Source organism: Stylophora pistillata, chromosome 3 (assembly GCF_964205215.1).
Source record: "Stylophora pistillata chromosome 3, jaStyPist1.2, whole genome shotgun sequence".
Taxonomy (NCBI): Eukaryota; Metazoa; Cnidaria; class Anthozoa; order Scleractinia; family Pocilloporidae; genus Stylophora; species Stylophora pistillata.
This window is the reverse complement of record NC_142521.1, coordinates 44,015,010-44,036,270: the sequence shown is the minus strand read 5'-3', so window position 1 is coordinate 44,036,270 and position 21,261 is coordinate 44,015,010. Positions and strand designations below refer to the sequence as shown.

The window sequence follows — 21,261 nt, the reverse complement described above, 5'->3', positions numbered from 1 at the left end:
CAGAGGTCTGCATAAAGACCAGTAAAACGATTGGTGTTCTACAAAGGCTAAAGAATCTAATCCCGATGAACGCAAAACTACGAATATATAAAACTGCAGTTCTACCCCATCTTCACATACTGTAGCTTGGTGTGGCACTTATGTCGTGCAATTCACAGAAACAAACTAGAGAGAATGAATGAAAGAGGTCTACGTACAGTCTTCAAGGATCGAGTCTCTCCTTATAGTGACCTTCTTACACACGCTGGAATGACTAGTCTATATAACATGAGATTACAAGATATCGCTATCTTTATTTTCAAAATCTGGAATAGATTACTGCCTTACAATGTACTAGAACTCTTCTCGCCATCGCCTTCGAACCTGAGGAACTCGGACTTTCATGTTCAAATACAGAAAGCATTCCCTCAGATATTTTGGGCCATTTTTATGGTCAAAATTGAGCATGAAGGACAGAAACGAGACCTCCTTAAGAAGGTTTAAAGAAAATATAAGGAAAAAAGATCTGAGCGAATTGGTTAGTGAAAACGCATGCAAAAGGTGCCACCTGTGTAGCTCATAATTCATGAACAGAAAATATTATAACTAGTACAGTTGACATGAAAATTGCATACATAGTTTTTATTGCATATGTGTATTTTTAAGTATATTGACTATTGTATATATTTGAAGAAGTTTCGAATAGTTAAATCTTATTATCTTATAGTATTATTAATATATATCTATCATTAATAAGTAATTTAAGTAGTGTTCCCGATTAGTAGGCCTGAGGGCAAGCTTGAAGATTAGACATTTAAACAAAGCTGTTGTTGTTGTTTTTGTGTTGTTGTTGAATCCAAACCAGTCCATTATGTTTCTTTAGCTGATAGTTCTATCGTATTATTTTCAAGACTTTTGAAATTCCCATCACGAAGGGAACAGAACAGCTTTACGTGCTTGTTAAGTTACCCGGGGACTTTCGAGAAACGAGCCCTACAGAAAATAGATCATGTCCAATTCTATAAATTTCCGCCAAAAGAAACTGCTGCTACATAACTTCCTATTTAGATAGAACATAACCGTTTGAGCATCCGTCCCTCGCCTTTACCAACGAAAGCATTAAAAATTTTGGTGATGCACACTGGACGGCTACAAGATACTCAAAGTTCTAAAACACACATGCTGAGCTATTGTTTTCTTTATTCATTCTCTTTTGATTTACCATATTTTCGTTGCTGTCGCCGTAATAGTTTGCTTAAGATCCTCTCTTGCACGTGCAAACATAACTTCAACATGAAGGTGGCCCACAATTTTGATTTTGATAAATAGGAAAACTCCAAACTCAAACCAAGTGCAAAGCGTCCATAACGTGACGTATGATGACCCTTGTGACCTGTGTCCCAAACTGCGAGCACTTTATGTCAATTTTTACATGATAAAGACTGGGCTGAGAGGCTAAAAGACGCCAGTGACAGGGGCACAGATTTAGAAAGCAACCACTTTTTTATTCACTCTTGGTTTGAATTTCCAAGGTAAGCACCATTAAGATATCGAAATTCACTTTGTAATCAATTTTACCATTCAGGCCCCGGTTGTTCGAAGGTTAAGTGACACTATCCACTGAATAAATCTTTAACTTCAAGATAGCGTAGTACGTTTTGCTAACATTTACTTGCTGTATAGCAGTTTATCCTTTGGATAGTGTTGCCCGCCCTTTACACAACTGGACCCAGTATATTTAGCAATTATGAATAACAACTCACCGTTTTTGTACGATTGCAGTCGATCTGAAAGTGGGCCATTGTAGTTCATGCGACTAATAATTTCACAGCAGCCTCTAAATTTATCAAGCGCGAAGGCATTCAAGACCTAAGACTTCCCTGAAATTACTTTTAAACCTTGTTGATGAGTGTAACGATCAAAATTGATCTTATAAAGGAAAACTGATGGCATCGTTTAATTTCTGAGTTATACTCCGTGCATTCGACGTTTTAATAATATTGAGATCTGTCAGTATTCATTACCAAGCAACTCCTAGATATCATCCTTTAAATTCCTCAGTAGTCGGTAAATATCAATGTTATTAACTGAGGCTGTGATTCATTAACGTCCAGTATGTTTCTATCCAATGGAAATGAGATATCTGCAAGTTTTGCTTGTATGGAAACTAGCGACAGGAACTCAGTTGTACTATCATGGATTGTAAATAAAGTAAAAGCATATTCAGTTATTGTCGCGGATGGATGAAGCAGCGCGTCAAATCATTCCTCAATTACAGCAGACGCTCTTTCCATACATTTATTAGATGCAAATCTGAGCACCAAAAAGCAAGTCATTTTCACTACTCTTTAACTTCTGAAACGAACTCTGAGCAATGGCATGTTCTGTGATGTAATCCTGTTTGTTGTTTCACGATATCCAAACAAGACTCATTTCAAAACAATCAACTGCCTCTTGAAACTGCATGTCGTATGACGGTCTCCTAAAAGACATGTTAAAAATAGTTACACAATTCAGCCTCATTGTCTCGTTCTCGTTGCAACTCGCAACTCATTTCGTAGCTAACGGGATGGTTATTGTGTAGGTAATTATAATGGCCACTGACAGCTGGATGGATATGTGATAGAACAAAAGAAACAAAGATGGGAATCATTACGATTTGATATGACTTAAAACACCCAAATGCCCTGAAACAATTAAGTCCAGTGTTTACTGAAAGACACTGGAAAAGGGCAGATTTGAAAAATGGTGGCCTTTTTCAGCATGCCAAAGAATTATTGTTATAATTCTCTGTTCGTACTAAGTCCACACTACAAAATTACGATCTCTCTTGCGTAATTTCATGTCTTTTAACTCTTGTCATGTTTTGAATCGTTATGAATTTTGAACTATTGTGGGAAAGCTCAAGAATGCTGACCTGCTGTTCTCACTTCAGAATGCTAATTGTAACGTTCCCTTCCTCGCAGACATGGCGCTTACAACGGATGAATACTTAGAAAAGATAGGTAGCTTTGGTCGCTATCAAATTCTTCTCCTCGTATTCTTAAATGGCCTGATTTTCTTCTGGTTTGGTTGGCCAGTGATGATTCCGGTCTTCATAACCGCTGAGCCACCATGGAGGTGTGTGGCCAATAGCAGCGTTTGTCAACTAAACGGCACCATGAATTCGAGACATCCCGACTATAAATTCAGATGTAATATTTCTCGTGATCAGTGGGAGTTTGTGGATGATTTTACTTCAGTCGTGACAGAGGTAACATTAGTGAAAATTAAAAATGAGGTACTTCTATGTCTTGATGCGAGGAGGTCCTGATATTATTAGCGCTTCGGCACGGACAATTCTTTGCCAGCGGGAAAAAATGGAGCAAAGCAAGCAGGCGAGAGTTCTGGTCCTGATAGTGCCGAATCCCCGGTAAACTCTTCGCAACACATCTCCTGGACGTACGTTATTCCACGGGCGGAATAACGTACGTCCGGCACTTCTTACAGGCTACGTCTTGATGCCGTTGTTAGAAAGGACGGCTTGTCCTCAGGTGTCGAGGGGAGCCTTCTTGATTTCAAGCAAAAATAGTGCTATTCGTCGCTTCTAAGTTTGAAAGGTTCTTGCAAAGTATTAGCAAATCCTGATACTCATGTTTCTTCTCCGGTAAAGTTCGAATTTCTTCTCATGATCATACTTCTGACCTCCTGAGAAGCTCCCTAAATACTCATTTAGAAGCGCCAATGAGAGCCTGCTGTAGGCTTAGTTAAGAAAAGCTGAAGTTAATTACACGTATTCAGTGAGGGCATATTATTGCCCCAAATGTAACTTGAAGAGGTATTCACGATCCTGGAGAAAAGAAGTAGCAGCCGAGCATATTACACATTTGCAGGAGGCATCGCCATTCAGTGATATCAACTGATGATTTTATTATCAATTGAGTGGCCACCGTAGAGAGTTTTTAGAACTGAAGTTTCGAACGTTGGCTGTTCACCAGGGCGACGAAAAACGTAGGACGAGTGGCTAACGCTAGAAACGGTAGCTTTAAAAGCCTTACTACGTTAGAAATTTTACGTTATTACCAAATAATATTGCAATACCCCCCTCCCCCATGAAGCAGCACAGTTTCTTTAGAGATTTACTCCATTTATTAAGTAATTTTTAATCTGCTACTTTCATAAAGCTAAGCGATTATGAAAAACAACTTATTTTTTTTAAACAAATGTTTTATTATTACTATTATTATCAATATGTTTTGTTATTATTACACTGGACCTTATTACTACCTGACTTATTTGCCTCTGTAGTTTGATCTGGTTTGCGAGCGTGGTTTGTACGGTACCATAGGATCGTCCATGATTTTTGTTGGCTTCTTTTTCGGCGGCATCGTCGTTGGTCCTTTCAGTGACAAGTTTGGCAGGAAGATCACCATGTACTTATCTGGCCTCATCCTGTCAGTCATGAGTCTGCTGGCCGCTTTTCCAGAGGCTTTCTGGATTTTTGCACTCCTAAGATGTTTGATTGGATTCGGGATAGGTGAGTGAATTTTCTGTAAGGAAGAAAGGGTTTCTAGTCAGTTACCTGCTTGTGATGCAAAGTTCTAGAAACATTTTTAGACTTTTTACGCCATTCGATTTAGCATAGCACCTGTAGTTTGAATTCGTACTGAGAGCATATGACATAGGATGAAACAGGATTAGGTCAAGTACTGCCCAAAACTGCATTTTAGAAACTGCTTCGGCATTTTTGGAAGTTTTCGAAAAGGAAATGAAAACAGAGTTTGCCTCAGAAGCCATTAATACACTGATCATTGTGGCCACCAAAAACTAAGTATGACACTATGACACATGCCACCCTTCGAGATTCAAAGAGCTAGATTCCAAAGAGCTACCACACCTTTCGAAAATTGCTTTTAAAGGTGCCGTGAAGGTGATTACGGACCCCGCCATGTTCTACCCAGTAACCTGGCCATAAATCTGTCACTTAACAAAATCGTAAATCGTAAATCTCCTTTTCCACCCTCTAGCAGGCGCACAAAAAAGTATAATGACTTTTCTGTAATAGACAGAGTAAAGGATTTTTATGAGCCGTGTGTTGTGGCTTTGCTTTTTCTGCCAGGTTACGGAGTCGGTGTCCAAAGTTTGTGTCCCTTTTTCAAGGTATACAGACCATTTCCTACAGCTTCTTTGAAGGGTTAAGTATCTATGTTCATTCCATGTATAGCCAAATTTAACTGTTCTTCATTTCTTAATTTTGCATTAGGCGGGTACAGTATCGCCGCTTATGTTCTCCTGACGGAGCTCGTTGGAATTCGTCATCGCAGCACGGCAGGCTGCTCTATTTGGTACTCTTTCAATCTCTCCAATATGGCTCTGGCCGGGCTGGCATATCTTGTGAGGGACTGGAGAAAGCTGTCAATCATAATGGCGGCTCCAGCGATTCCCTTCGTGCTGGGGTGGTTGTAAGTTGATTTTATTAATTTTTTTTATAAGCACGCTCTACCCATTAAATAGCAACACTTCCCTTATCATGACTTATGACAATAAAAAGCAGCAAAATTTTTTTCCTTCCCACTGCTAACATCTTGAACGAAATGAAATTCAAAATATAATCGTCAACTCATTAATTTTCACAGTTTTACTCCAGAGTCAGTAAGATGGTTTCTTGTAAAGGGAAAAACTGAAAAAGCAGAACAAGTCCTCTACAAGGTTGCAAAATTCAACAAGAAACCAATACCTCAAGAACCTCTGCAGGACTGTGAGAAACAGCGACTGGGAGACTTACGAGACTTGTTCAAGACGCGTGCTATGACGCATAAAACACTCATATCCTGGTATTGCTGGTAAATATATCTTTTTTATCCCTTTCGATATGTAGCTCTAACATCTGCTTTTTCCTCAGGAGATACCAAATTTGGAAAAGACACTCCAATTTTGTGGTTTCCTTTCAATCTGCTCATCAAACAACTCGGCGCAACCCCACTCGATATCCATTTAGTGTACTTTTTAGGTTAAAAATTCATCTATTGCTGACCTGTATTCCTGTTAATAAATGATTTCTTTTTAGTATAAAATGTAGAACACTGATACAATAGATACACAGATTAAAAGTGATCAATGAAAATATTTGGGTTTTTTCTGTGGACAGGGGGAGTGCCACTACTTCTCCGCGTCAAAAATCTCCATGCGGATTGAGAGAACTCCAAGGAATAGCCTTCTGCTTTTGGCCCATCGGCAGTCTAATTACTCCCCTCCCTCCCCCCCCCCCCCACAACCCATCTTTTCTTTGCTTTAAGCCTGCCATAGCCATGGCTATGTCATATCTTGTGACTTTTTTCCCGCTTCCATATTTTAGGTTCGTAAATGGTATGGTGTACTACGGAGTGTCCTACAGCTCTCCGTTTGTTGGTGGTAACGTGTACCTCAACTTCTTCATCACAAGCACTGTAGCCTTGGTCGCCTACCCTGCCCTTGCCTGGGGATGTAATAGGTTTGTCTACAACAATAATGCTATATGCTCCGTCAGCGATCTGAAGCCCGTTTATTGAAAGTATCTGTAGGTTTCGGTCCTGATCGAAAAGCTGCTCGTCTTTTTGGCATATATACTCATTGCAAGACTAAGATTGTGATAGTTAAGAAATTCATACAAAAATGCATAGAATGGACTGGTTTTGAGCATATTCCCGTAGTGCTACTCCCTAGATAGAGGTTTTGAAATTAATTATAAGCTTGGGTTTTTAAAGTAAAAGGAACTTTCGTGAAACGAGCTCCTTAGATTTGAATTGCCCCTTACTACTTTTGCTGGTTTATGGTGACTTCACCCCATTGCAAGTATCTCCCTACCACCTTTCGATTGCGCCCCGCTCCTAACGTAAAACGAGATTGCTCCCACTTTTGGCAGTTTTCCCCCAAATCCTAATTGTGCATCTACATTCAACAGATTTGGCCGCAAGAAGACCATATGCTGTGGTCTTTTCTTTTCTGCTCTTGGTTCATTTGGATCCGTTGTGCTCACTCTATATGACGATGGAGAAAGCAAAGGTACAGAGGCCATCTAGTAAAGTTCTTTCTGTTTTGGATGAATGGAAATTTTGAACATTGCGGATTGTTTACGATTTTTACCTGTTGGTAGTTTTAATCGATTTATTTAGTTGAAATCCTTTAGTTATCGATTTCAACGAAAAAGTAGCTAGTGATGGCATTCCCATCCCCATCCCAATTCCAAGTACAGCTCATCGTTTAACGACGCTTCTCTGGGAGTGTACTCAGGCGCTCGCAATGGTAAAATTCAGATACACTAAATTTGTCTGATAATTTCTCATGCATATGGCATTATGCATCAGCAAGACACGTAAATGGTAATTGAAAAGCAAACTGTCTTCTTTTTCACACAATTTTTTCACATGCTTCTTCTTCGAGCCTACATGTATCAAGCTTGCAACCGTGAATATCCCGAGAGCCTCAACGGCTGTTTGTGACTCAAAATAAACGCTAGAAAGACATTTTGTTCAAAAAATGGGGATTAGAGTGGATTTATCACTGCTGACAGTTGTGCGTTTGTCTATTTTCCATCTCAGGAATTCTGGCTGGAAAAATTATCTTTTCGTTGTGCATTGCGAAGTTTTTCATCGTCTTTGCTTTCGACGGATTTTACGTTTATTCCGCTGAGCTATTTCCTACAGTTTTCAGGTAATTATGTACCTATCTACCTATCTTTGCAAGGACAGTTTGTCCGAGGAGCTATACAAGAATAATGATGATGACGATGATGTTGATGACGACGACGACGACGATGTAGACGAAGATGATGATAACAAATCAGAATTCTGTATAGGTCAATAAAGTCGCTGGAATGGGTCCAACTAACATAATAGCTTTGGAATTTTAACTGTCTAATCAGAAATTTAACGGTTAGTCAGAAGGTCATCTGCCTTTTTCAACTTAGTTTCAACTTAAAGCATAGTCACTGGTCATTTGTGCCTATCGTGGTAACACGGTAACCTTGTAATTGAGTCATCACCAACTGTTGGCCGACAGCTAACTTAACTTGTCTGCTGACAGATGAACATCAGTTACAACGGTGAAAAAAACACGAAATTTAACACTCAGCCGAAAGACAACCGACAGATGACCAACAATCAACCAACAAACGGTCGACACGTAAACGACAGACGGTCGTCATTTAATCGACAGATTTCCGACAGTTAACCAAGAGACTACAAACAGTCTTCCTTAGGGATCTACTGTTCACTTTTACATCGACTTTTTCCTACTCATCTTTGTTTGTTTTAACTAACAGAAATGTTGGAATGGGAACTTCTACTTCTGCTGCCCGCGTTGGATCATTTCTCTCGACTTACATTGTTTATTCGGTAAGTTTAATTGTCTTTCATGACTTTTCACTGTGCCTTGTAATAGTTTGTTTCTGTCTCTAATATGATTCTCTACACGGAAAAACATTCGAGGAGATATCTCGAAAGAAAAAATCCAGTGCACAGTGACACAGGACATGTTTAGAGAAATGCACTTTGTACGAAACGAGATATCGACAACTGAGAAACATAATCGATGTAAAGGATACAGGATTTAAGGCTAGCCTCAATACGAGAAATGGTGAAAAGCGCGGCGGCTCTGTGGTCGGCGCGCGGAACTCTGATCGAGAGGTCTCGATTCGAATTCTGGCTGGGTTATTTTGTGCTGTGTTCTTGGGTAAGGCCATTTACTCTCACGGTTACTCTACCCCCCTTAGAGTTTAACTGGGAATCAGCGAAACAGGAAAAACTCTAGGGGAAGGGGTAGGGGGGAGTTGCGATAAGCAAGCATCCCCCCAGGGAGAGCAGACTTGTTTCTAGCATCTTTTTGCTTCAGAAACCAAGGATTACATAGGACTCAACCTGGTTAAGAAAAAAGCTATCCATACATACATATACATACATAAGCTTTATTTATCCTCGGATTTCAGTGTAGCTTACAGGCTAGTATCTCCGATCCTAATTACTAATTTTAAAAGTTACAGCAAGAACAAGGCTAAAAAGATAAAAATATAATTCATAATATAGTAATATAATAATCATTGATATTATAATATAATGTATTATTAATGTAATATTAACAGCAATCGTGCACTAACAGTTTGCGCTTGAATTCACTATAATCTAGTCTTTCTAAAGTGGTCAGGGAGGGAGTTCCAGTACTTAACAGATGAATTGCTAAAAGAATTTAGACCATATGTGGTTGTAAACGGCTTAGGAAGTGATAAAATATTGGTGCCCCTTAGGGAGTAAGCAGTAGATCTTAGCTTGATGAGTTGTTTCAAATAGCACGGATATTTACCAAGATGGAGACAGTTGAATATACAAATCATCATATTTTGTATCCTCCTGTTGGCTAAACCACACACACCTGCCTTGTCTAAAAGATCATCATAGTTCGAGTCCCAGTCCTTTAAAACAAATCTTAAAATACGTCTATTCAAGGTGTCCAGTTTAACAGAGTCCTCTGACTTACAAAAGTGCCATATCATTGAACAGTAGTGAAAATGGGGTAACATAAACGTTTTATAAAGGCGAAGCATAATTTCGGTAGAAATAAGTTTGCCAATTCTTTTGAAGACACTGAATTGATTATTTATTTTTTTTACATACAGAGGATATGTGTTCCTTGAAATTAAGTTCATTATCAAGAATTATTCCAAAAAGTTCCAGGCATCTTGTGTTTGAGAAGGAGAAAGAGTAATCGGTTTTGCCAAGAGCCATCCCTTGGTGTTTAGCGGGGTTGGCTTTCATTCCATTGTCTTCGAACCATTTTTTTGCCATTTGTATATCATGATTGATCCGCTGTTCCAAGGCTACTGGGTCTACATCAGATGTGTGCAGTTGGCAGTCATTAGCATAAGTGTTTAGTCTTACAGACTTAATGTGAAAGATGAGGTCATTGAGGAACATGTTGAAAAACATGGGTCCCAGGACGCTGCCTTGAGGCACGCCACGCCATTCCTAAACGTTATCAGAACTGTCTTCTACCATATCATTAGTCTTCATTTTCCCAACAGAGGTTCTTAGAAATATTAAATGACATTTATTAATCAATTAAAAAAGTAAACCGATTATTGTTTTTTAATCATTATTACTGGCTGTTTTTATTGCTGTAGCAACGTGTACACAAACTGCTCCCGTTTGGAATTATGGGTTTGAACGCATTGATAGCTGGGATACTGTGCATGACGTTACCGGAGACAAGAGATCAACCAACCATGGAAGTCATGGAAACAACAGAGGAAGGACAAAAGATGGAGCTGCTTGCTCACGATGATGAAAAGGGAAAAAAAAACAGACAATAACCATTTGTAGAAGGAAGGAAACAACCACACAAAATCGAATAATAAACAGCATCAAAATTTTTGCCGGAATGCCTTTGTTTTTCTCCTTATTCAGATGCTTGGGTTTTTCCGGAAAATCACTCTTGGAAATATATAGCTTTCTACCAAAAATGACTGATTGTGTACAAAAGGAAAACCGCTCTAATTCTAGAACTCTACTTATCATTGTTTTTACGGAAACTTCGATTATGCATCTAAGACGATCCCCAGAATCGCATAGATTATGTTAGACCGTTGACAGTTTTAAAAAATTCGATCATGTAGCGCGCTGTTTAGCCGAGCCATGTTCAGTTAGGTATTGCTTGATTACTGTACCTTTATTATGTATTCCACATATTGTAGAACCTACAAAGGAAACCTGTTTTCTCGCAGGTTCATGGTAAATAAGCAAGTAGGTACGTGAGTGAGTGAGTGAGTGAGTCAGCACTATTTCAATGTACATTACTGCTCCATATTCCTCGAAGGCCACATTAGGCTCAAATATTTGTAGTGGGTAAAATAAAATAAAATAAAATATTAAGAGGGTAAAGAAGATACTATGACAAAAGAAATATACGCAACGTTTGAAAAAAAACATGATTTAATGCAATGGCTGTTCACGAAAGAAGAAAAATATGACTTGTCAATTTTACCAAATGAAAAATTCACTTTAAGTGGAAGCGTAGGTCCGTAAATAAACGCCTCCTACAATTTTAAACAAAAAATGGAATGCTAGCTTCTAAAGCCAGAAAAATTATCCTATGTCGTTCTATGAAAGCGTACACCTACAATCAGAGTTATGATTCCTGCCGGATCAGCGCGTAGCTATTCTCCTTCGACTTCAATGAATATGTAGACAGTTTACAATTGGTTTACTAGTTTCATATCCCTCTCCTTGGCCAATTATGCCCGTAAAATGCATTTTATCTACGCATTGTCATCACCAGCAACTTCTCCATTAACTAAAGCTTCCTTTTCTTCCTCGGTGACATTTTTGTTGTTATCGTTGGTCTTCTCGTCATCTTCGTCCTCCTCTTCTTCGGAGTGGGTGCTAGATTTCTTACCATCAATCGTCTCAAGAGTTGGTTGGTTTGCGGTTTCGGGAAGAGTCAAGCACAGCAAACCACAAAGCAGGGCATTGCCTCCCATAACGGCGTATGGCAACATTTTGTGGATGTTATTCTGCATTGACATGGCAAAAAAAACAAAAATGATAATGAATGTAAAATGTTAGGCACCAGTTATTATGAGGGGGGGGGGGGGGGTTCGGACATATTTCGTCACGATAAAATTTACTTGATCTGATTCCCCCCTTCAATGGCAGTTAAAATTTTCTATGGTCTGTCTTTATACTCTGTCGGTGACAACTTATTCCCCCATGTTCCCCCTGAAAACCATGTGATCCTCCAAAAAATTCTCTTTCCCCCTCTCCTGGGTGATAAATTGTGACTGGTTCCTTACGGAATTCGATGACGCAAGCCATTATGGGTTCATGAACGACAGGCGTCTTGTTCTCTCTATCACTAATGTAGAAAGCGTCTTTAGATTAAAAAATTGATTGACTAAACGAAAAATAGAACGGATTTACCAACCAAGTAAACAATGTACGGTGAACAAAATGCTCCAACTCTTGCAGAAGCGGTAGAGGTTCCCATACCGATGTTTCTGGTGAGAGTTGAATAGGAAAACATAACTTGAATTACAGGATGATTTAATTTGAAGACGATTATTCGGCAACGCTTGAAATTAATAGGTGCTCTGTTATGGACGGTAGAATCTCGTCATTTATTGCCTCAAATTCAAATCACAAGATGTCTGAGGCTGTCTCTCCCCCCCCCCCCCCTTTAAGAGGAGACAGCCGTTTTACATTTTGCTGCCTGCAGCTAAGTTTGCGAGAGTGTGTACGAACAAGATATTGCATGAAGCCTTTTATGTGAGTCGTAACATGAATTGAGTTGAACGGGAACACGGAGGTAAACACGCTAGCGCAATCACGCTTTTTAAATGAAAAGAAATTAACTTAATTAAATTCATTTTAGATGAAGCAGATTATTTAGGTGTAGAGCTAACAGAATTTGGAAACATGAAGAATAACTGAAATTAGATAAACATCTGCAAAATTAGCGAGTGTTTACTGTCAGACACAGAGGCACTTCAGTTCAACCTCTGGTTACCTCTATGTTTTGTCAGATTTCAGTCTCTGAAAATTCGCTTGTAACCGTTTATGGTTTTCAGTTGTGAGAATGTCTCGCCAAGGAACATGACATGCATTGACAAGGTCAGGTGTGGTTCCCAGACTTCTCAATACGGAACGCTGTGCGTCAACGACTAAGCCACCGCGCCTGCCGAAGGATAACCAAGTTACAGCCATTACCTGATTACAGTAGGAAAGAGCTCTGCAGAGTATACGTAGGCCAAATCAAACGTTATGGTTATGAAAACCTTAGCAAAGACCATTGAAAAGATTATTCTTCCAATCAGCATCCCTTAGAAGGAAAAGAAGAACGAAAATCAACGGAGAGAAATCGTAAAAAATAAAAAAATATATATGTATTTATCCCAACTACACATGTATACAACCATATACCCTGCGCCCTTGTAAAATAGACAATTTCGAGTAAAAAATATTGCACACCTGCATCTATTATGATGAGGACATCGCAGAGAAACTAGTTTAAAAAAATACATTAGCCGATAGGAAATTATCTCGGTGGAAAGGCCTTCGCAACACGTTTTGAAACCGATCTCTTCCTGGTACGAATCTCAGATGTCAGTAAAAAGTTAGTTTTTGGTAAATCAGTTTGGTTACAGCGCATTTGCTCAAATTCCTTTAGCTGCTGGTTTCTTTGTCAATCCAAAGAGCGTCGTGCCCGAATATGCTGTATCACCGTGGCTCAAAACATGCGACAAAATAAAAATCCCTCCTAACGAAGTATCTACCTTTGTTGGAATCGTCATCTGTGGTCAAAAGTACTGCCCCAACAGAAGATAAAGCAGCAAAGATTAAACTACCAATGATAACCTTTTTCCTTCCAAATCTGAAGCAAACATGGGAAACACAGAGTCAAAGATAGCATCTTCTATGGCTTGGAGGTTTCCATGACCACTGTAAAAGCCAAAATGATTTACAACCGTTTGGTCTACCCGCTTCGAGTCTCAGTAGACGTTGTTTCACCACGGTTTTCATTCACTTTTTAATTAATTTATTGGCTGATGCATTTAATGATTCACTTTAATTGTCTCGTTTACTCATTCTTTCATTCACTTATCAATTTGTTCATTCATAATTTTGTTAAAAGTGTGTTTTAGGAAGGACTTTCAGCTATTATCGTTCAATATTTTTATTTTTCCCCAAAGTTAACCCAAAGCAATCATTTGGTACCTTTGAAAAGTGAATTAGTTTTTTTTTTTTTTTTTTTTTTTTTTTTCATGGCAGCTTGTCTAAGAAGAAAAGCTATTACAGAAAATGCCTCAGTTCACAAACCCATGACACTCTACTGCTTAAGGACAAAAATGAAATGAAACTGTTTCATTTCCTACATGGAAAGTGATTGCGGAGGAACTTCTCACAGGTTTTGCTTTGAACTCACTTATCTGATGACCACACAATGATTGGAAGGCAGAATACTTCAATAAAACTTGTGAGAAAGAAGTTCATGTATAAGTTTCCACCCACATTTGGAGTGCTAAGGTACACTCCATAGTAAACCATGCCACATACGAACCTGAAAGTTTGACAGAAAAAGGAAATCAACCTCAATTTAAAAATGACCCATTTCTACCTTAAACGGTTTTGCGATTAAACAGTAAGAGCAATCATAGAAAACAAAGTGTTGGAAATTTTTGTTCCTCCTGGCCTTCCGGAGACGAATCCAGGGGTTTTTTAAAAGGATGGGTAACCTGATCCAGAAAATACAGAATATAATTATGTTTTCTTAAACCAAAACCATAAATATGTTGGTAAATATTTCAGATAAGTAGACTTAAAATACGTTAAGTTGAACAGTAATATGCGATCTTGTAGTTTGTTGTTAGATGATTCTCGGTTTCAGACAAGTATAAAAAAGTCCCACAGATCTGATAGAGAAAGGTCAGCACCCCAGGTTCCTTCCCTTGAATATGCCACTGCTCTATGCAATGAAGAACTTTGAGACTGCAAAGTTTCCTTGCCTACCATTAGAATTTTTCACAAAGTTTCTGCGGCGTAAACAAAGTAAACACACAAATCGAAAAAAAAAAAAAAAAACAAAAACAAACAAAGTAACAAAAAACGAAGCAGTTTAAAGTATTACCAAACAATTCAAAAACAAGCAAACAAACTGAAACAAACATAAAAAAATAGAATAAAATAAAACACACAAAACAGAGCACGCAGAACAACTACAAAAAAAAAAAAAGGAGAAAACCGGCAGAATAACACAAAACAAAAGCAAATCAAACGTCACCTTTAAGTATTCTTCTACAAAGAAAGTGAGACACCAACTTATCATTTGCGGAAACATCAGCAGCGATGCCACGAAAACAACAATAAACAATGCAGCGCCCATAGCAACAAAAAATAAGCGAATCAATATTTTCTGAATAACATACTTACCAAATATACCATGACAACAATGTCTTTCGTGCCATCAGTTTGGATGAGAACAAGTCGCGCAAATCTCCAATTCGAATCTGGTCATCAGGTTTCGCCAGGTCCTCTTTTGGCATTTCCTTGCGGTTAACTTCAGCGATACGTTTGAGAATAACCTCAGCTCGCTTAATTTTTCCCTTCAATAACAACCAGCGGGGAGATTCCTTTGTGATGCTAAATGTGCGGGGTTCAAATTTTCAATATTTTTTATTGAAAATTTTATATTCATAATTGCGTCAATGAACATTTCACCTCAGTCCTCAAGATGTGCACATCTCTATCACGAACAAATAAGATGTATTGTACTGGTTTCAGCATGATTATGCAAGTTTTAGAAATATCAAAATGTTTTCTTTGCACAGTTACTTAATTTCATGAGAATAACTACACAGAAAAAAATGTTGCAAAGAATAAATTTAAAGAGCTGCATTGCTTATTCGTAGGCGCATTTTGTAAAGGGAGCATTTGCGTGCTCACGTATGTGCATTACCCTTTACTTGTATAGAGTATCGAAAAAAACATTAGTAAAACTTACAACCATCCGAGAACAACTGGAATAGCTGGAACACCACAGGCGATGGCCAGTTTTCTCCAATCACGAATGAGATATGCAAGAAGATCCAAAAAGAGAAGAGAAAATGTCCAGCAGTACCACAATGAAACGCCGATTAGACTTCGGTGACGAACACCAACCATCTCTGTCACTAACACGTAAATGCTGATGCTAGCACCACCTGCAAACATGCCTGTCTCTTAATTAAAACTGTTATGGATAAGGTCTGTTGGGATAAAATGAATGGGAAAGCTGAACAAGGAATAAGTGAACTAGACGAGCCATTTTCATTATGCCCATTAGAAAAAGAAACAGAAGAGAAGGCGGAAGTATGAAAAGAGTGGAAGAGGAAGAAAGACGAGGAAGCAAAGGGAAAATTTGTGGGGAAGAGTGAAAGGGGCAGAATGGGGGGCGAGAGTCATGATGGGATTGAAAAGGAGAAATAAGAGAAGGGATAGAAGGAAAAGAAAAATGGGGATCTGGAGACTAGGTGATGTGGCATGATGTGAGGAAAATGGAATTTTAACAGGAGTTTTATAACAGGAATAGGGGGTTGTTATCATAATTTCGTCATTTACCAACTCCAAATCCGACGAGGAAACGGAAGACAGCAAACAGCCAATACGCATGCGGAAAAGCAGTCAGAAGACTGAACAAAGCGATGATGAAACCGTACAAATAAATGGTGAGTCGTCTGCCCAGCTTGTCAGCGAAAGGACCAACTGTTATTCCCCCAAGGAGGAAACCCAAAAATATCATGGATGATGCTATGGTTGCATATATTGCTTTGTCGCAGACAAGATCAAACTGGAAAATAAGAATTAATAATGAACAATTTAAAGTTTGCTGATGATCAAATTGCATTATGATGGCCTTCAATTTGCCATTTATGAAAAGAAGAAGCATAAAAACCACAAAATTGTCTAGGTATTAATTTAAACACGCAAATTTGGCTTTGGAATCTGCCGCTCTTCTCCAGGATTTTGGCTTGAACAACCTAAATATTTGAGAAAACCAATTTTTTTCAGGTATTTCCTTACACCCTTTCTGGGTATCTCCCAACTGAAAAAAAATCGTCCACTGGTGTCACAGAAATTCGGAAATAGCACTATAGACACTCTTATGAGTCCCTGCTCTTTCTCTCCTAAGGTCAACTTTTTTAACTAAGTCATAAACACCAGGAAACTTCCTCATGGACAGGTTTTTGTTTTCTTTGAAAAGTTTTTCTGTTCGAAATTAAAATTGGTATACCAAGTGCTATCATAGAGGCAATTCTTTGAGGAAATGTGTCAATGTTACATTTTCCCCATGTCAGGGGAAACTTGCAATTCGAAAACTATTCATGGAATAATTACCGGGCTGATGTCAAGTTGTGGCTCAAATGTCACTTACCTCTGTCGCCACAGATGTCAGGTCATCATTAAATACCCATTCGCTCCGATTCATATCACACCGACTCTTGTTGGATGCCGGCATGGAGCCATTAAAGCGGCATTGGGTACTATTCGCTACACATTTCCATCCGGGATCAGCTGTTATGAATGTCATGATAAGCACAGCGAAACCCATCCAAAAGAAAACCAGCCCATTGCAGCCGAGCAGCAAAAACTTTTGGTATCGACCAAAGCTTCCAATTTTCTCGAAAACCTCATCTATAGTGAGAGCCATTTCTAAGAAATAGGTAAATAAATAGGTATACTAGATAAGTAAGTTAACTAGTAAAAAAAAATTGAGTAAATCCTCATATTCTTCAATCCGTCGATCTTTAACAATGATAAATAAGAGATTGATATAAGTGATTGAAGGGTTGCATCAAGGAATGAATGTGGAAATAAACAAAACAAAACTGTGTTAAGATTCTTCTGACACTTTTTATACAGCTATCTCATGAGTTTATTCCTCTTTCAACCTTAAATAAGTAAGTAAGTAAGTAACAACTTTATTTACAGAGGGTAACACATAACAGTTTAAAACTGACGAACCAGTGGCCCTCCATCCTAAGTTAAAATTTAAAAACTATTTACACTTTAAAGATTATAAAAAACAAAATAGGTATATTTGACAATGATAAGGATACGAATTTCTTCCTTGATTGTAAAGATTACGTAAAGTACTTGCGAATATTCATACTGATTATGATATTTCTTGGAAGAACATTATTGAATAAATTGGTTTAAATTTTAGCAAAACTTTTGGTATAATTGCACTTTGTCCTTCCACGTATTCTATTAAATATTTACCAATCTTTCATTTCTCTCTACATTTGCTCAGAATTATCTCCAGCTTGGGCTCAGGCCAGATATTCTCTCCTAAACATAATATTATGGCTACAGAAATATGCACAAAGTATCGTGTATTTTGCAAAGATAAACTAAACTTCTACCTCTACGCTTTTTCTATTATGAAAATTTATCTCAATGGATGCTTGATGCTAACATTACTTTAGCACCGATGAATAAACGTAGTTTACGGCGAAAACAACTAATATCCATTCTCACCACAATCGCTTTTCTACCTCAAATTAAATTTCTACATAAAACCCGCAAACCTTCCCAATAATTGCTGCCGGAATTTGAAATAAAATACCAGTACTCCAGGGAGCTACCAGAAAAAAAATTATTTACCGCTTAGTTTTATCAAGAGAAAAATTTCCGTTCTTGTACGAGATCACTCCAAAAGTAAAAGTTATTAGGTAGTGAATTAGGCCTGTAAAAGTCCTTTCTATATTTAAGTTTGTCACCAAGTAGGTCTGCCTCTTTAATTTTATCATTTAAGTCCTGTAAGACAACTTGGAGGCACACCAACTAGTCATGTACCTAAATGTTTGGGTCAGTATCAGCCAGGCTGTCAACTGACCAGTCAAGCCAAACTCAGATTAACCCCAGATGTAATTGTTTTTTCTATGTTTATTTACATAACAAACTTGTCTTTAAACTGGTCTTAAAAGTATTATTCCTTTGTCTCGCTCCTGTATTTCATTCTTTCAACAACAAATCATTGCGAGGTCTTGTAAGAAGATGATAAGTGTAATTATTATCCAACTACAGTTCCTAGAGTACAAATTACGCCATAGACAATTACAAATATCACGCGGTATTTGTACCCTAGAGTACCGGTTAAACAGGTTTTCTCGCATCGGGCAAGCGAAGAATTGGATTGTAGTTCCAAAAAAAAAAAAAAAAAAAAAATGGCGGACAATTTGAACCATATTTCCGACGACGAAGAGTCAGAATGGCTGGCAAACATAGATCCAAGTTTATTACATGAATCGAACGAAGAAAAACAGTTAGACGACCAGAAAATTTCTTCATTTATTGAAGGAAATAGAAAAAGTAACACGACAACGCGTCAATTCCGTTCCGCTTCGCCCACTTCTGTCACGCACTCCCAGTAAATAAATATCCGCGAAATTCGCACGCACTGAAATAAAAGTTTGGCGTGTTGGATAATAAATAACTTATTAGACGTTTTGTTGTGTAGTATCGCTGAGTATTTTTTATTCGTTATTTGTATTTTGACTCGCACTACAGGCTCGTCAATATATGGCACAACTCGTAAAAATACTCAGCGATACTACACAACAAAACGTCTAATAAGATATATTTATCTTAAAAACAAAACGATGCTAAAAAGAGATTAAGATATTTTTTAGCGTTTTGGTGTTAAGATCTGAAAAGTCAAAAGCTTTAGAATTATTTAAAATTGATTACTTGTCAACCATTTGAAGGAGGGTGGTGACCCATGAAGCAACTGGCGAATCATAAACAGTACTGTTTTGATAAAATTGAAATTGAAAAGGAACGAATAGATGCCTGAGGGTTTCGACTCGATTTACAATAATTTACATTTTGCAACCCTAGTTCGAACCACTGTCATTTTTTTGAAAAGGATTTAGTGTTAAATGCACGAAACTTAGTTATCAATGCAGAGCCCTGAAGCATCGTGTAAAGAGCACCCTTAATTTTTGACCGAGTAAGAACTGCCACTTATTTTACAAGTACCATGGCAGTTAGGTTTGAAAGGAAATGTTGTGTAATTGCTACTGCAGGTAAATGAAGCGTATCAACTCGAGACTGATAAAGGTTGATGAATCGCCAAAGCGAATTTAGAACTGAAAAGTCTGAGTTTTTGTCAATTTGATTTTCAATAGCTGTGCACGTCACAGTTCATTATCTTTTTTCTTTGTCGGAGCAAAAATGAGAATTGTGAGATTTCAGTTTGTGTGTGGTTGTTGGACTGTTTGTTTTTCTTCTCCAGTTCTTGCATGCTAATATGAATAAAGAAGACTGAGGTCATAGATCACAAAGCATTCATTTTGAACCAGACTCTCGGTGTCGTTGACCATAAATTCGGCTTGGTATAAAGAGGATTCAAATATTACGCTTAGAATGTTCATTTCCAAACCGTTTTTTCTGAGAATAGTGGAACGCAAAGTATTTCATTGCAACGGTAATATCAATTATTTTCGTTTTGTTGTGCACTTGTATGGAGGAGGGCACATGGCTTTAGGTAGTTCAGCGATCTAATAAACCTAAACTGAATATAGATAAATGTTGAAGTTATCAAGTAACGAAAATACTTGTATACTCTCGGCATCTTAAGGAACGAATGCACTGCATTATTGCAAAACTTACACCGAGTTCACTAACTCGAGCTATAATCTCAAGAATATGCATGATCCCATCAAATTCTTGCACAAAAAAAAAACAACAAAAATCAAACAAAAACAAAAACTACTCAGCTCTTCTAGTATGTTCTGGGCAAGATAAGCTTGAATTCGTATGCAGAATATTGGTAAATTGTTTATAGTTCTTCCGCGATTTGCGAGTCAAAACTGGCGCAAGAACAAATTGGAGTAATTCAAAATTTCTGTTATTACTCTTATATAGTCCTAGCTTGTAAAATTTTACTCTGATATATGCTGTACATGTTAAAACCTAACTCAACCTAAGGAAAGCTATGTGAAATCTATAGTCGCATTGCCGAGATCTGCGTAATCGGCTGATGGTCGCTAACAAAGACGTCGTGCGGATGAGTCATGATATCAGAATTTGTGCATAATACACCAGCTAGATACCCCTTGCTAATTATGATATGAAGTTAACTTAGAAAGACAAAAAACTGAAGTACCTTTGACGATAAAGGATGCCGCAAATTTTCACTGAACTCCTAACTTTCAACAAACTTGCGAAGGCCTTGCGGTTGTGTTAGTTTCGCTCTTGTGAATAAATTGAAATAAACAGCACCCGCGTGCAAAGTCAGTTGAAAACAATTTTTGACGCATGACTGTTCAAGAGAATTATTTAAATGTGTTGAAGCAGATATCTTAATATGCAAGAATTTTTAGCATTGGGGGAAAAATGTCAAGGGTTTTACGACAATGCTTGTCAGACACTAGAATGTCGTCCCTATGGAATATTGATATTTTAAACCACATATATATCCTAGAAGCGCTTGTATTGAAACGCAAGAGAGATCATATTAAAATTCCAAACTTCGTTACAGAGACTAAGGTGGCTGAATCAACGTTAAAACTGAGACCGGAATTTCCCTTGAACTTTGACCCATTTTATGGCATGTAACGATAAAAGCTCATCATTTAGAAATGTTTAGCGTCAAAAGAAAGCAAAGGTGATGTCTACAAAATGATATTGGCTTTGTTTTGTTTTTCTTGCCCAAACGAATCCAAAACAAAATATCAGGTGACAATTACAAACATTTAGAAAAGCGATTTATGATATAACACATAACACTAGAAGGAAC

At 37.9% G+C, this 21,261-nt stretch overlaps 2 protein-coding genes across 2 annotated transcripts; one reads left to right on the top strand and one right to left on the bottom strand.

Moving 5' to 3' along the window:
* The first annotated feature begins 1,398 nt into the window (after window positions 1–1,398).
* LOC111343761 (organic cation transporter protein) lies at window positions 1,399–10,366 on the top strand. Its single transcript, XM_022950942.2, is given in 11 exon segments — window positions 1,399–1,511; window positions 2,946–3,232; window positions 4,267–4,495; window positions 5,222–5,420; window positions 5,595–5,801; window positions 6,314–6,448; window positions 6,899–6,999; window positions 7,536–7,647; window positions 8,258–8,330; window positions 10,109–10,276; window positions 10,278–10,366. Coding segments are annotated over 10 exon segments (1,539 nt in total). The 5' UTR covers window positions 1,399–1,511; window positions 2,946–2,947; the 3' UTR covers window positions 10,308–10,366.
* A 532-nt stretch (window positions 10,367–10,898) lies between these two features.
* Window positions 10,899–20,787, bottom strand: LOC111343759 (solute carrier family 22 member 15-like). The gene is made up of 10 exons (XM_088752435.1): window positions 20,629–20,787; window positions 16,891–17,168; window positions 16,077–16,305; window positions 15,481–15,679; window positions 14,910–15,119; window positions 13,906–14,040; window positions 13,256–13,353; window positions 12,690–12,801; window positions 11,908–11,980; window positions 10,899–11,497 (listed from the first exon to the last, which is right to left on the bottom strand). The coding sequence occupies exons 2-10, from the start codon at window positions 17,164–17,166 to the stop codon at window positions 11,243–11,245; spliced, it is 1,587 nt and encodes a 528-aa protein (XP_088608561.1). The 5' UTR covers window positions 17,167–17,168; window positions 20,629–20,787; the 3' UTR covers window positions 10,899–11,242.
* Between the last annotated feature and the right edge of the window lie 474 nt (window positions 20,788–21,261).